At 45.4% G+C, this 13,322-nt stretch overlaps 1 protein-coding gene across 2 annotated transcripts; it reads left to right on the forward strand.

Annotated features, from left to right (window-relative positions):
* Positions 1 to 2,261: 2,261 nt before the first annotated feature.
* Positions 2,262 to 9,134, forward strand: PGRMC1 (progesterone receptor membrane component 1; the record flags this gene model as incomplete). Of its 2 annotated transcripts, XM_079727093.1 has the most annotated exons (3): positions 2,262 to 2,586; positions 5,931 to 6,086; positions 8,806 to 9,134. In XM_079727093.1, the coding sequence occupies 3 exons, from the start codon at positions 2,262 to 2,264 to the stop codon at positions 8,907 to 8,909; spliced, it is 585 nt and encodes a 194-aa protein (XP_079583219.1). In that variant the 3' UTR covers positions 8,910 to 9,134. The 2 variants fall into 2 exon arrangements, with proteins under 2 accessions (XP_079583219.1, XP_079583220.1); XM_079727094.1 differs by lacking the exon at positions 5,931 to 6,086.
* Positions 9,135 to 13,322: the final 4,188 nt, after the last annotated feature.

The following is a 13,322-nucleotide window of genomic DNA, read 5'->3' on the forward strand; positions in this document are numbered from 1 at the left end:
CCATTTTACGGTTTTGTCACAATCCAAGTGGATTAGTCAGCTATTTCTTAAAGTTGAACATTTAGGTTGTTTTCAGTATTTCCATATTACAAATGATTCTTTGATGAGCATCTTAGTAATGAAATCTTCATTTGCATTTCTAAATGGTTTCCTTGGAATAGATTCCTAGCGGTGGAATTACTGAACCAAAGAGTAGATTTCCAGAAGCGGGATCAGTGGATTGAAAATATTTTTATGGATAACAAAAGGTTATACCAATTTCTACTCCCCCCAACAGTGTACAAGAGTCTAGCACACAGCTCTCTGGCCAGCATTGTATATCACCCCAACCTTTTTTTTATTGTATATCACCCCAACCTTTTTTTGTGTGTGTCTTTTACCCTTTCTATAGGAAAGTGGTAGATGACAGTGTCATATCCATTTTTCATTGTTATTGAGACTGAACATTTTTCATATGCTTATTCACCATTGGTATCCCTTCTTCCGTGAACTCCCTATTTCGATTTTTGCCCATTCATTGACTAGACTCTTAGGTTTTTCTTGTCAATCGAAATGAGCTCTTAAAAGATATTAACCCTTTGTCATATTTGCTGCAAATGTAAATATTTTTCACAAGTTTTTTGGTTTTTTAAATGTCTTGGCCATACACAGTTTTTTTTTAAAGGTAATTAGGTTCTAACTACAGCCGAGTGCCCCCAGTTTCAGCCTGTTTCCCCTTGATTAAATTGAAGAGGTTTGACGAAAGATCTGGAAAGCCCATTTCAGCTAATCCTAAATTTAGATCTGTGAATAAAAGTGTGTGGGACCGATTTAAAGATTGTTCAGTTCATATGCACTTTTTAGACGATTTAAGAAGATGGGGTGGGGGCAGGGATGGAAGCAGTTTGTGCCAGAAATTTTTCAGATTCTGAGGTAAGAAGCCAATTCTCTCCAGTCTCCTGCCTGTTGGGAGGGGGAGTAAATTTTGTGCAAGAACTCTTGATGGAAAAGTACTGCTCTGGGCTGCAGATGTGTACATGGCTTGGTTTTAATTATTTTTTCCCCCTTCTCTCTATCCTTGCTTCCGCTCCCCTCCCCCTGCCACCATAAAGAGGGCGGCCAGATTAGGACTCTGAAGGGTATAGACTCTGCTTCCTCCGTAAGGCCGCTCCTGTGCAGCCGGTTAGCACATCAAAGGTCGGATGAAATACCGAGGAAACGAAGGGACCAAACCTAGGATCCTTCCAAACTCCCACCTTCCTCTGGGCTCCAGCACAGGGCTATTGTGACTGCCAAGGATAGCTCGACCGACTTCAAATAGAAGAACGCTGCCAAACAAAGAAACTCTGGTCATTATTCTGAGCAAAACAAACAAAAACAAACAAACAAAAAACCGCAACAGAATGTTGCTTGCTGATGCAAGAGCAAATCAGTGATTGCAAAAGGATTCAGTGTTCCAAAAACGAACCCAAAGCAAATCCGACGATCCGATCTGTTTCCCCAGATATTGGGAGAGCTGTCAGATGAGGCCTGTGCACTGACTTTAGCTATCCCGGGGGTGTCTGCCCCACAGCATCTGGTGGGGGGAGGATTGGATAAAGGTCGTCAAGGGCAGCGAATGGGGATTCCCAAGGTGAAAATGGGTAGTCTGGGTCTCTAGAATAGGAAAGGAGCTCAAGGAGTGAGTTTCCCGTCTCCTAAGAGAGCCTCGTGGTCCCGAGGGTTGGCCGGGGAAAGATGAGTCTTCGGATTGGAAGGCGGGGAGAAGCTTAAAGCAGGGGAAATGGAGTCGGAGTGTTTGGCTCGCATCAGGTGGCGGACGGGGCCTCACACAGAACCTGGCAAGGCCGAGCGGGTCGGTGTGCGACGAGCAACTGGGGGTGCGGAGGAGGGCAGCGTGCTGCGTCGCTGTTAGCTAGAGGATGGCGTGGGGATGGCGTGAGGCTGGGGCCAGGCCTCGCAGGTATTGCTGAGGGGTGTGTTCCGCAATCTCGGCGGCGGGGTAGGCAGGATCCGGCTGGGGGAGGGGAGCCACCGTCCCGAGGCAAGGTGGGGGGCCTGAGCTAGGCGGGGCCCGACTGAGCAGCGCCGGGAGCTTCGGAGGCCGTGGGGAGGCGGGGCTGAGAGGCTCCGCCCATCCTGCCCCGCCACCGCCTGGCTCCGCCTCCTCCGCTGGCTAGTCCTTGTCCGCCGGGCCCCGCGCGCCACTAGCTCGCGGAGAGGGAGGAGAAAGCCAGTTCCGGAGCCGTCCCTATCCCGGCCCAACCTTTGCTCTAGCGATCATGGCTGCCGAGGATGTGGCGGCGACCGGCGCCGACCCGAGCGAGCTAGAGGGCGGAGGGCTGCTGCACGAGATTTTCACGTCGCCGCTCAACCTGCTGCTGCTCGGCCTCTGCATCTTCCTGCTTTACAAGATCGTGCGCGGGGACCAGCCGACGGCCAGCGACAGCGACGACGACGAGCTGCCCCCGCTGCCCCGCCTTAAGCGGCGCGACTTCACCCCTGCCGAGCTGCGGCGCTTCGACGGCGTCCAGGACCCGCGTATACTCATGGCCATCAACGGCAAGGTGTTCGACGTGACCAAAGGCCGCAAGTTCTACGGGCCTGGTACGGCGGCCGGCCTGGGGCCCCAAAGACAAAAGAAGGGGCCCCGGCACGGGGATGGGTCCCGGAGAGGCGAGGGGGAGCGGGGCGCCCCGGGGAGGTGGGGGCGGAATGGCGGCAAGCTGGGGAGGGCGGGGCAGGGCGGCTCCCCGGGCGGGCAGGGGGCAAGAGGCGTCCTAGAAGGGCTGCAGGCCGGTGGGGGACGCAGAATTCCCGGTCCGCGCCGCCAGCCCCGGCGTGGGCTGGAGGAAGACGGCTGAAGCGCTTAAGCCGGGGGCGGGTGGGTGAGGTCGCGAGGCTGGAAGGCGAAGGCTGGGGGTGGTGGCACAGCAGAGCGCAGTGTTGGGGGGTTTCGAAGGTATCGGGCTTGAGGGTTCCTGGAAGGAGGGGATGGTGTCCGGCTGGAGAAAGGAAATGAGGGTGTCTCGAGGGAAACCTGACGAGGGGGAGGGCGGGAGGAGGTAGGGAGGTCCAGCCTTGGAGGGGACGCGAAGGCCGATGACGCCAGGAGTAGCCATGGTGGAATGTGAGGTTCTGGGAGAAGGGAATCGGAGATGAGATTAGCAGCAGGTAGGAGCATTGTGCGTGGCGGTGAGTGATGTGTGTGCGTATTCAGTGTATGCGGCTTGTCGTGTGAGTGTGTGTGCGTGAGCGCGCGTGCGCTAGGAATGTGGCATGTGTCAGGTATGTGTGTGGCATGTGTTTGGTATGTGTGTGCGCGCGTGCTGTGTGTGGCAGACGGGGAAAGCTGGGAGGTGAACAAGGGAGGCTCCATGGGGGAAGGGAGCTGGATGAGGAAGGCTGAATGTAGCGGACGACAGGAATGTGGCAAGACGAGAAGGTAACACAGTATTATACTCCGTAGCAGGAGAGAAAAGACTAGAAGCCAAAAAAAAAAAAATTAAAATGGAGGGAGGGAGAAGTGGGAGGATCCGGAGAAACAAGAGGGGTAGGGCTATGACGGCCGCTGGGTGTGGGGATTTCAGGAAAAGCCAACCAGAGGGGAAATGAGGGGTGGGTGACTGCTGAGCTGTTGGAGGGGGACAGGCTTGACGGGGCCTTGGAGATGAGGCTTTTCCAAGCTTGGTTGCGGATCAGAATCACCTGATGCGCTTGAGGTACAATACAGATTCCTGGCCTAATCTCCATAACCGCTGGAGCGGGCGGGGGGGGGGAGGAAGATCGAGGAATCTGCATTTTAACACACCCACCCCCAGGCAAATTCGAGAAGAATCCAGGTTTGGAAAGTTCTGATTTATAGAATGTTTGTATCAGAGGAGGAAGAAGAGATTTTAGCTCCTCCAGTATGGATGCCTCTAAAAATAAGGGGGCTCAGGGAGTATGGCCACTGGTCTGGAGACGAGGAAGAGGATAGCAGGCAGTGACCTGCCTTCATCCCCGCTCCTGGTCTGTTTTACTCTCCCAGTCCAGCTCATGAAAATCAGATGTGCTAAGGTTCTTAAGGAACTCTCCCACTTAGCAGTTTTTCCTCGTGGAGGATTTTAGAAGACCTACTTTCTGTACGCATGTAACGGTCGAGATAATTTGAAAACCACACCTACATTATTTGTCACTTACAGCGGCACACCTAAAGGCATTATCAATAAGCATAATCGTGTCAGTATCTGTTCTTACTGAGCTACACCATAAAGCAATTGAAACGTGTGCCTGGAGCATCATCATATGATTGTAGTTTGCAAAGTCATTGAGAGGAATGTAGGCCTGTGTACGGAGCCCAAAACTGGGAGTCAGGCAACCTGGGTTCTCCGCCTGGTTGGATCACTGACCAGCTGTGTGACCTGGAGCAAAGCATTGTTCTCTCTGGGCCTTAGTTGTCCCTCTTTAAAATGATAAGGATGGCCCATTGAGAGAACTCTCAGTCTCTACCTGCACTATTGTCCAGTGAGGCCATGAATATGTGACAACATCATTCGGAAATTATACTTGATGTTATAAAGGATTCCTAAAAATTATTCGTTATTTTTAATGATATTATTGTATGCATGGCACTTTTGTGGGTGCTGGGAATATAGCAGTGAACAAAACAGGCACAAATCTGCTCCTGGAGCTTACATTCTAGTGCCTATACATTCTGGTGAATAATATATATATACTCCAAAGACTTTCAACGCTCCCCTCAGATTGTTTAAGTATTCTGTGACCATAATTTCTGAAATGGTGAGGTCCAAACCCGTACACTTGGCCTATTTACCTTCTCTAGTGGAAATGGTAGTATGTAACGATGATTAAAAATAACCATTTTTCTTTGGACTCGTATGTGCATTTAAAAGTTGGTCATACATTTCGTCTAATTTGTAAAAATAAAAGAATCCTGGTGGATTGAGGTTTCAGGTGGCCAGGTCGTAATGAAACTTGATCTGTTCTCATACTTGGCGTGGTGGTTACCTACAAGCTTTTTCATGTCAGACTTGCTACTCAGTCCACCTTTGGGGAAACAACACATTGTTTAAAGTACACTGGCTTCTCTTCATTTACTTGTGCAATATTTAAATACGTCTAAAAATCCACTTTAAGTACCTACAGAATGAGTCACTGCCCTCTTACACAAAAGTTTAGTATCATATATAAAAGCATAATATTGCGTATAATAGCATTCAGATATCTTATAGAATTTTCACAGTCTTCAAGCCCACCCAAAACAGGGTGACAGACCTGAGCCCCGTGCCATCTCTTCTTTGTTGACACTGAAGATTATGTAACCTGTGGATAGATTTCTGCCACTGATATTCATAAAATGATTTCTCCTGCAGATACCACATGTTAATTTTTAACACAGTCTAGTCTTGCAACCAAAGATCTCTATAAGACACTTTTGACTCATTAAATCGTATCAGGGTATGTTTATAAGAAGATGTTTTCATTTACACTTTAGTGTTTCTTATCTTCAGAATCCGTAACTTTCACTGATGCAGCCCAAGTGCCTAGAACAGAGCCAGGCTCCAGGTTCAATGTCCAGAAGTTGAATTCTGACCCACGAACTCACTATTATCTTGGATCATTCCCTACTAACACCTTCCCCCCCAGGAGATAATCATTTATGGCTTTTTTATTAGCTGTTTGAAAATCACAAGAAATGAATGCTAATGTATAGCATTTTGATTTAGTTTTAGTTGTTTAAAAGTTTAATGACAACAGGTCTTTCAGTATCCACCAGGTAATGATCAAAGGATCAACATCACTTAACGGTTTCCAAATGGAATTTGATATTCAAAAAGCAGGCTCTCCATGTTAATGGGTAAGGAAGCCATTTTGTGTGTGTGAACCACAGAGAAATTGACTGCCTAATAAATAATCGACTTTGGTTTTGTCTTGTTTTGTTTTTAAAGAGGGGCCATACGGGGTCTTTGCCGGAAGAGACGCATCCAGGGGCCTTGCCACATTTTGCCTGGATAAGGAAGCACTGAAGGACGAGTACGATGACCTTTCTGACCTCACTCCTGCCCAGCAGGAGACCCTGAATGACTGGGACTCTCAGTTCACTTGTAAGCGGTTGTTTTCTTTTTTTTTTTTTTTAATTGTGCCTGGATCAAATTTCTACCAGTAATGGGATTCACGGCAGTACAATAGTTATTACTAAGCAGGCTGCAACTGGGAAGCGTTTTGATAGGCTCCTGAATCTTGGACGGATCAAGTTCATGGTTTGAAGTAATTGCAGCAGTGCTGAGTCACTTGCCGTGATTGCATACCAATTTCTAGCTAGTTCACTGTGGAAACCTGGGTTTCTGTTTTTCAAATTTTTGAGAGGTTTGCATAGATTTCACAATAGGATTTGGTGCTTGGTGTGCAGGGGAAAGGAGAGTGGCCATCTTGGCTATAGAAAGAGGGATTTTCATAAGCCCTCACTTGTAGAACTTGCCGTTTAAAAGCAGCCCACATTTCTGTTAAAGAATGAGAGACTTGTATTCTACCAAACAGCTTCTCTTTGAATCTAATTGAGCCTAACTATAGGCCTCATCTACAAATGATGCTTATAATCTGCCCAGCAACAATGGTGTCTGCGTTTTTAAGAAGAAAGCAAAAAGGAGACACTTGTTTCCTGGCTTACGGTATGGGCTGAGGTCTTTGGGGGGGAAGTAAGGACGGGGGTTAAGTTCATATTTTGTGAATTGGGGAAGTGGCTTTTGTCCAACCCAAGTGTTTGATGATCACTTTAGCAATATTTCACTGCTAAGAATTTGAATAATAATTTTCCCAGCTTTGAAACAGTATATAAAGACAGTGACCATTTCCTTGAGGGGGATTTTTCATTGTAAATGTCATTTTCTATTTGCCATTCTCTGTAATCTGTTAAATATTATTGGCTTTTTTGGCTAAATCCAACCATTTTCTTTGAAAACAGTGCTGACTTCAGAGAGTTCTGGATTAATACTTAGCCAGGTATGGCTCTACCTTTAGAGTTTGGATCCCAAGCAGACTAATAGCTTTCACGTCCAGAGGCAAGTCTTTTTACTCTCAGAACATAATTCAGCTATCTAACAGTCCCTCCTTTTTTGCATCTTCAGGATGCCTTTGTAACAATAGATTCTTCTATATGAAACCAATGAGTCGTAATTCATAACTTACAAAGCTCTATTTTCTAGGGCTTGCCTTCATCAGTGGGGTAAAAAGTGTGGTTCCCCCAACCCCTTAGGCTAGCCCCGAATACTGTTGTGACACTTCAGCTACACTCAGAGCTGGCGTGGATTCCCCTTAAGGCAGGTTTCTGAGGTGCCGCCCAGCTTTTATTTGTCTTGCACAGTCCCAAGCATCCTAGGGACTTTTATAAAATGTTCAAATAGGGAAGTTCCAGTTGCTCCTGGCGATTATTTCACACCAAAGTAGCTCCGGTTGCTTGGTTAAACAGACTGGTTACTCCTCTAATTCCTACCGATACTCAGAAAGAGCAGTTCTTTTGGCCTCTGACATTGAGATGATGAACCCTACGTTAGCTTGCCCCTAATAATACAGGCAATATGGTGGTTGTCTGCTGACTCCATCCCTTCTCAGGTCCCTTACGTTCTGGTTGCCCTCTTAAATCTATCTTCTCCAACGTCTCCAGTGCTCTCTGGCCTCTGTTACCACTTCCCTTTAACCACGTATAGCTGTTGCCCCGTGTTGGGGGAGAATTCCGTCTCCTGCTCTCCCCTTCACCCACTAGACTATTATCACTCCTTCCCTTCACTGTCAGACAGCCATCTAGTAATCCGTGGTTGTCCCTAACCATTGCTCCATCCCTCCCTGCTCCCTGCAGTATGGTTTCTACCCCCACGATTCCACTGAACCTTCTTTCTCAAACGTTTCCAGGGACCTGCTTCTTGCCAATACGAATTTCACCTCTCCAGTCCCTGTTGTCAGTGTCCAGTCACGTGCCCCTCCAGAGTGGCTCCCTCTCCAGAGTCCCCATTTCGGTCCATGGAATCTCCAGTTTTCACTTCATTAACTCACGTTTCCAGCTTCCTTTACGTGTCTCATATCCTTCCCTTCCCATCCCCATGGACACCCCCTCCTCCTGGCTCTTGTTCCTCCGCATGTGGATCCACCCGCTGGCCTCCTGGTCACCCTGCTCCTGGGCTCTCCTAACCGTAATCTGCCCTGCCCTCTAAACACAGTGATACCGTTGTGGCCACAGCACTGTTTTACCCTGTCATTCCTTTGTTGTAAACTTTCAACGCCCTTTGCCACCCATGGGATAAGTCCGGACTCCTCAGGCTGGCTTTCCACATCTGTCTTAGGATTTCCCCACCCTGTTTGGCTAGCGCTACTCCCGGTCTCCTCCTGCCAACTTGGTCTCTTTATTGCTTCCCCAGGTACATTCGGTCGCACCTGCGTGCCTTTGTGGTATTTGCATTTTCTGGAAACCCCTCCCTCCCCAAGTCCTTCTACACATTTTCCAAAGCATATCCTTCTCCCACAAAGTGTTCTGCAACCCTTCCACCTAACTCATAACAAGCCCTTGCTCTGCTAAACCTCCTATGCGCAAACACAACTCATCTGACATTACCTTGAACACTCGTCAGGCATCGCTACCTGTTCTATATTTCTGTCTGCTGCACAAAACTCTAACTCCCTGGGACTTGGCTGGGACTGTGGTATAAACCACCTTCAGGAAGCCCAACATGCTATTGTGTCGTTCGTAGGCCTCTCACAAGTGCTTTCAAATGAAATGTCATGATTTTCTCGAAAGCGTGAGAGTGACCATTGTGTCTTCCTCTCTCCTTCCAGTCAAGTATCATCACGTGGGCAAACTGCTGAAGGAGGGGGAGGAGCCCGCTGTGTACTCAGATGAGGAGGAGCCAAAGGATGAGAGTGCTCGGAAAAGTGATTAAAGCCTGCAGTGGACGCATATCTATTTTTGTATTTTGCAGAATCATTTGTAACATTCCAGTCTGTCTTTAAAACACGGTGATTTCAATATTTAGAAAAGTTTTGAACTTGCTGTACATTTTTTTAATTAACATCACTAGTGACACTGATAAAGCTAACTTCTGTCTTAGAATGCATGATATGTTCGTGTGTCACAAATCCAGAAAGTGAACTGCAGTGCTGTAATACAAATGTTATTACTGTTTCTCTTCTATCTGTAGTCAGTACAGGCTGCATTTGAATTTGTTTTTCCCGAGAGACAGGTAAGACGTGGGTATTTGCCCCAAACAGGTAAAAATGTTAAACGTGTGAAGTCCTTCAAGCATCAAGGAACAAAGGATCAACTTTTAGTCATGATGTTCTCTGAAGATAGCAAATCCCTTATTTCTCAATTGACTTAACTGCATGATTTCTGTTTTATCTACCTCTAAAGCAAATCTGCAGTGTTCCACAGGCTTTGGTATTGATTAAAGAGAGGTGTCCAGTAACAAAATGAAATCTCAGAGCTGGGCTCAATTGCAAGAAATCTACTTTCTTTGTTTCCAGTCTGCATCATTGTCCTTATCCTCCTTGGGACCCTCAGATGCCCTCACTAACATAGTAGTCTACAGTGAGGATTAAAACAGGATGTGAACATTCAAAAGCAAGCTTTGGAAAAAATCAGCTGGCTTGCCTAAAAACCTAAAATACATGAATATGATTGTAGGACTATCTTCCCAATCCCCACGTTCATGGTTATTTTACGTGGTTGGACGTGAGAGATGGGCATGCAGAACAGGAACAGGTGATTGCTCTCCTAAGAGCCTTTATACCCCTGAAGTATGAGGAAACCGAATACATCACTAGCCAAGCGGTTTTTAAAGTGCATTCATAAAGTAACAGTTATTCTTCTGTTGTTACAAAACTATAGCCACTGCAAGAGTAGTAGTCAAGTGTCTTGGTCTTTGATATTGGTCTTTTGGTTAACAATAAACTTAGCTTAAGTAGACTGTACAGTTGTATGAATTTGTAAAAGTATTATATGAACAATTAGTGAGGTTTCTTGTAGTTGAATAGTCATTGTATTTTCTCGTGAACTGTGTTTAATTGTTTTACCTCAAATCAGAAAACAAAATGAAGTGCTTTGGTCAGTTAATAAAATGGTTTTACCCAGTATAGTGTGGTGGGTTGCCCTGTTTTTTTTAAACCTTAATCTGAGTAACCAGCTTCAAGAGTTTAACTTTTGAGTGACTTTTTTTGTATTCCAAAAGAGACAAAGGGGCAGAACTTTACAGAGGCCTCACACCACAAACCAAATACCAGCTTGTCCTGTTAAAAAAATAGTGAATTTAATTTATTTTTTGTGACTTGTCAAATTCTGCCTCTTTAAGTCAGAACTTAATAAACTCAAAGGCAGACTTCCACCTTGAGGTCTACAGCAAGGTCACTAAGGAGTAACTCTAGTGAAGATTGTTACCGAGTGCCAAGGCAGGATTTGTTTTTGCTGTAATGTGTCATCGGATTAGTAAAGTGTTCAGGAATCCTTATAGTAGCAAAGTTGATTCACTTTGTGCCGAAAGAAGGATGTCAGATTTGCACGTGCAGTTGGTTGTATAAACACAGACAACCTATTACCCTGAATATTAGTGTTCTGCCATTTTAGTGTTAAAATTGGCAGACTTTTCTTACAAAGGAGGTACTCCCTGAATCAAAGAGGGCTCGAAAGCTTTCCAGCTTTTACATTCTCAAACCATATTGCCTGTTTTTGTTGTTTTTAAATGTGTCCTTTTCCCCCACTAGTTTTCATTCAACAAATATTCGAGTTGCCGGTTTTGTGCCAAGCAACCTGTTAGGCCATATGCTATGGGGGAAGGGGAGGGAGAGAGAAATTGGGCCACCTTTGCAGCCTGAAATCTCATTTAGATGCGAAGATTAGGCTATTCCCTTTACTAAGTTTAAACAGTTGTCTGATGCCAGGAGGAAAACGTCCAGAGCCTGGTTAAAAGCTTCAAATCCCAAATAGCCGGATTCCCCTCCATTCAGAACTAAATCAACATTGTACTGATTACAGGTAAAGTGATGTTACTATCAGGCGGGACTTTGATCTAAAAACTTCTCAAACCCAGTTCGCATAGTCTAAGCCATACTATGTAAAAGGCGCCATTTAAGAAGATGAGGGAGTGGTGGTTACAGCGGCGGAAGGGTCAGCTGTTTGCTCCCCACCTGCTTGCTTCTGGCCCCTGCCCAGATACATTGTTCTCAGTCCCAGCATCTATGGGTCAGACGCAGCATTCACTACGCGTTTGTGGTATCTCTGTGGCTTCTCTACACAATGTCCTGTTCACCTTACCTCAGAGGGCCAAACTTCATGCAAATCCTCAATCCAGAACAAGCAAGAACAGCCCTTGCTGTCTCAGAAAGAGCTCTTTGAACCCAACAAGAACCCTTTCAGCTCTAAAGTGCCCAGTTGTTCTCTAAGGTACAGTCCGCCTTTGTTAGGGATGCTTAGAGGCGGTTTGCTGTACATTTCATGTGGAAATACAGCTAAAGCTTGCAGCGTCAAAGAATGATCACTGAAGCCCCTCGTGTCTCTGACTTGTTTCTGGATGTTGAGTAACTTCAACACTTCTACCAAGGCCTGAAGGGACGAGATGAAATTCTGTGGAGTCCGTTTTACTACCTTTAAAGAACTGATAAAACCTTTGCTGAAGGGAGAATAGTCTTAAGTCCAAATACCATGATTTTAATTTATCCAAGATGAAAACACAACTGTGGTTTCGTGAGCTCTGACAGGCAATTACCATAAACTGGGGAAGTTGCCTCAAAACTATTGAAACCAGACATATATTTTCATAGAGAATGTTACTGCAGGTGTGCAACCTTCTAGCCAGTACATGCAGTCAATGAACAAAGACTACTCTATGACAACTTTATTTTTAATATATCTGAAAATCAAATATGTATTATTTCTCTACCAACGCAAATGACAAAAAGGATCAGCAACGTTAGTGCAAAGCAGCATACTATGGGTAGAAATCCCAACCCCCCAAAGTGGAATTATCAGCATTTAAAAGTTAACATTTTGAACAGTCTTGCAACAGATGAAAATACATTTATTTGGTTCTTATTTTCCAAATTACCAGGTTACATGGCTTTCTACCTGAGAAATGCAAACAAATTGAACAAAAACACACTGACAGATTTTTAGCTTTCTTGAAGCACTATTAGCAGCACGTACAGGGAAAAACATAAAAACACCTACTTTAAAAGACACAGCTTGGGCTTCCCTGGTGGCGCAGTGGTTGCGAGTCCGCCTGCCGATGAGGGGGACACGGGTTCGTGCCCTGGTCTGGGAGGATCCCACGTGCCGCGGAGCGGCTGGGCCCGTGAGCCATGGCCGCTGGGCCTGCGCGTCCGGAGCCTGTGCTCCGCAACGGGAGAGGCCACAACAGTGAGAGGCCCGCGTAATGAAAAAAAAAAAAAAAAAAAAAAAAAAAAAAAAAAAAAAAAAGACACAGCTTAAAGTTCAGGCCCTCACTTAATTGGACGTAGGTAAAAGATATGAGAAAATACTTCTGCACCACTTAAACAACAGCACAACAAAGAATAACAATGTGAACAGAAAGTGATGACAACATTTTCGGCTCTGTTTCATTCCTTACTAAGCCATTGATTTGAAAAGTTCAGGATAAATTGTTCTCTTCCTTGTTTAAGGCCTGCACACACCAAAAAAAAAGACGTTTACTCAAATCTAGAAGGCATTACCACGAGACATAAAAATCCAAGGTTGTACGGAAAGTAAACATAAAACCAGTATTTTTACTGTCTTCTAGGTCCCAGGATGGTATTTAGCAAACAAAACAAGACCAAAATATTATATAGAAGTGACTTAGCACCAGTTCTATTATACAAAAAAAAGTTTTTAATTGCACATGCTGTATTCTGCAATTCACTTTTTTATGTCTGGTTACTGAGCAGCAAATTGTTTTCACGCCTAAAATCTCTGCGAAGAAAAATTATCAAATGACAGAAGAGACTGAGTTGGGTTTTTTTCTTTTTCAAAACAAGCATAGCTGCTTTCCATTACAAACCCATAATGCTCTTTCAAGGGCAGGAAACATGAAAAAATAAGGAGGTGGGGTCTCATTGGAGGAGAATAATACCTGGTCACCAAAAGTTGTCTGACAAAATACAAGCTGTTAGTAGTTTAAAAGGCTACTCCAGACAACAGTCCTCTGAACGTTAATAATCACTGCTAGTCCTCAGAGGAGAAAAGGCACTCGCCCTAGGAGCAATGTTTCAGATTGGACAAGCCAAGCCTGGCTTTGATGGCAGAGTCACTGGCTTGCAAGTGGAACTGAATATAAGGGAGCCAACAAATCATTCATTGATAATAA

This window comes from Hyperoodon ampullatus, assembly GCF_949752795.1.
Source record: "Hyperoodon ampullatus genome assembly, chromosome: X".
In the NCBI taxonomy this organism is placed as follows: Eukaryota; Metazoa; Chordata; class Mammalia; order Artiodactyla; family Ziphiidae; genus Hyperoodon; species Hyperoodon ampullatus.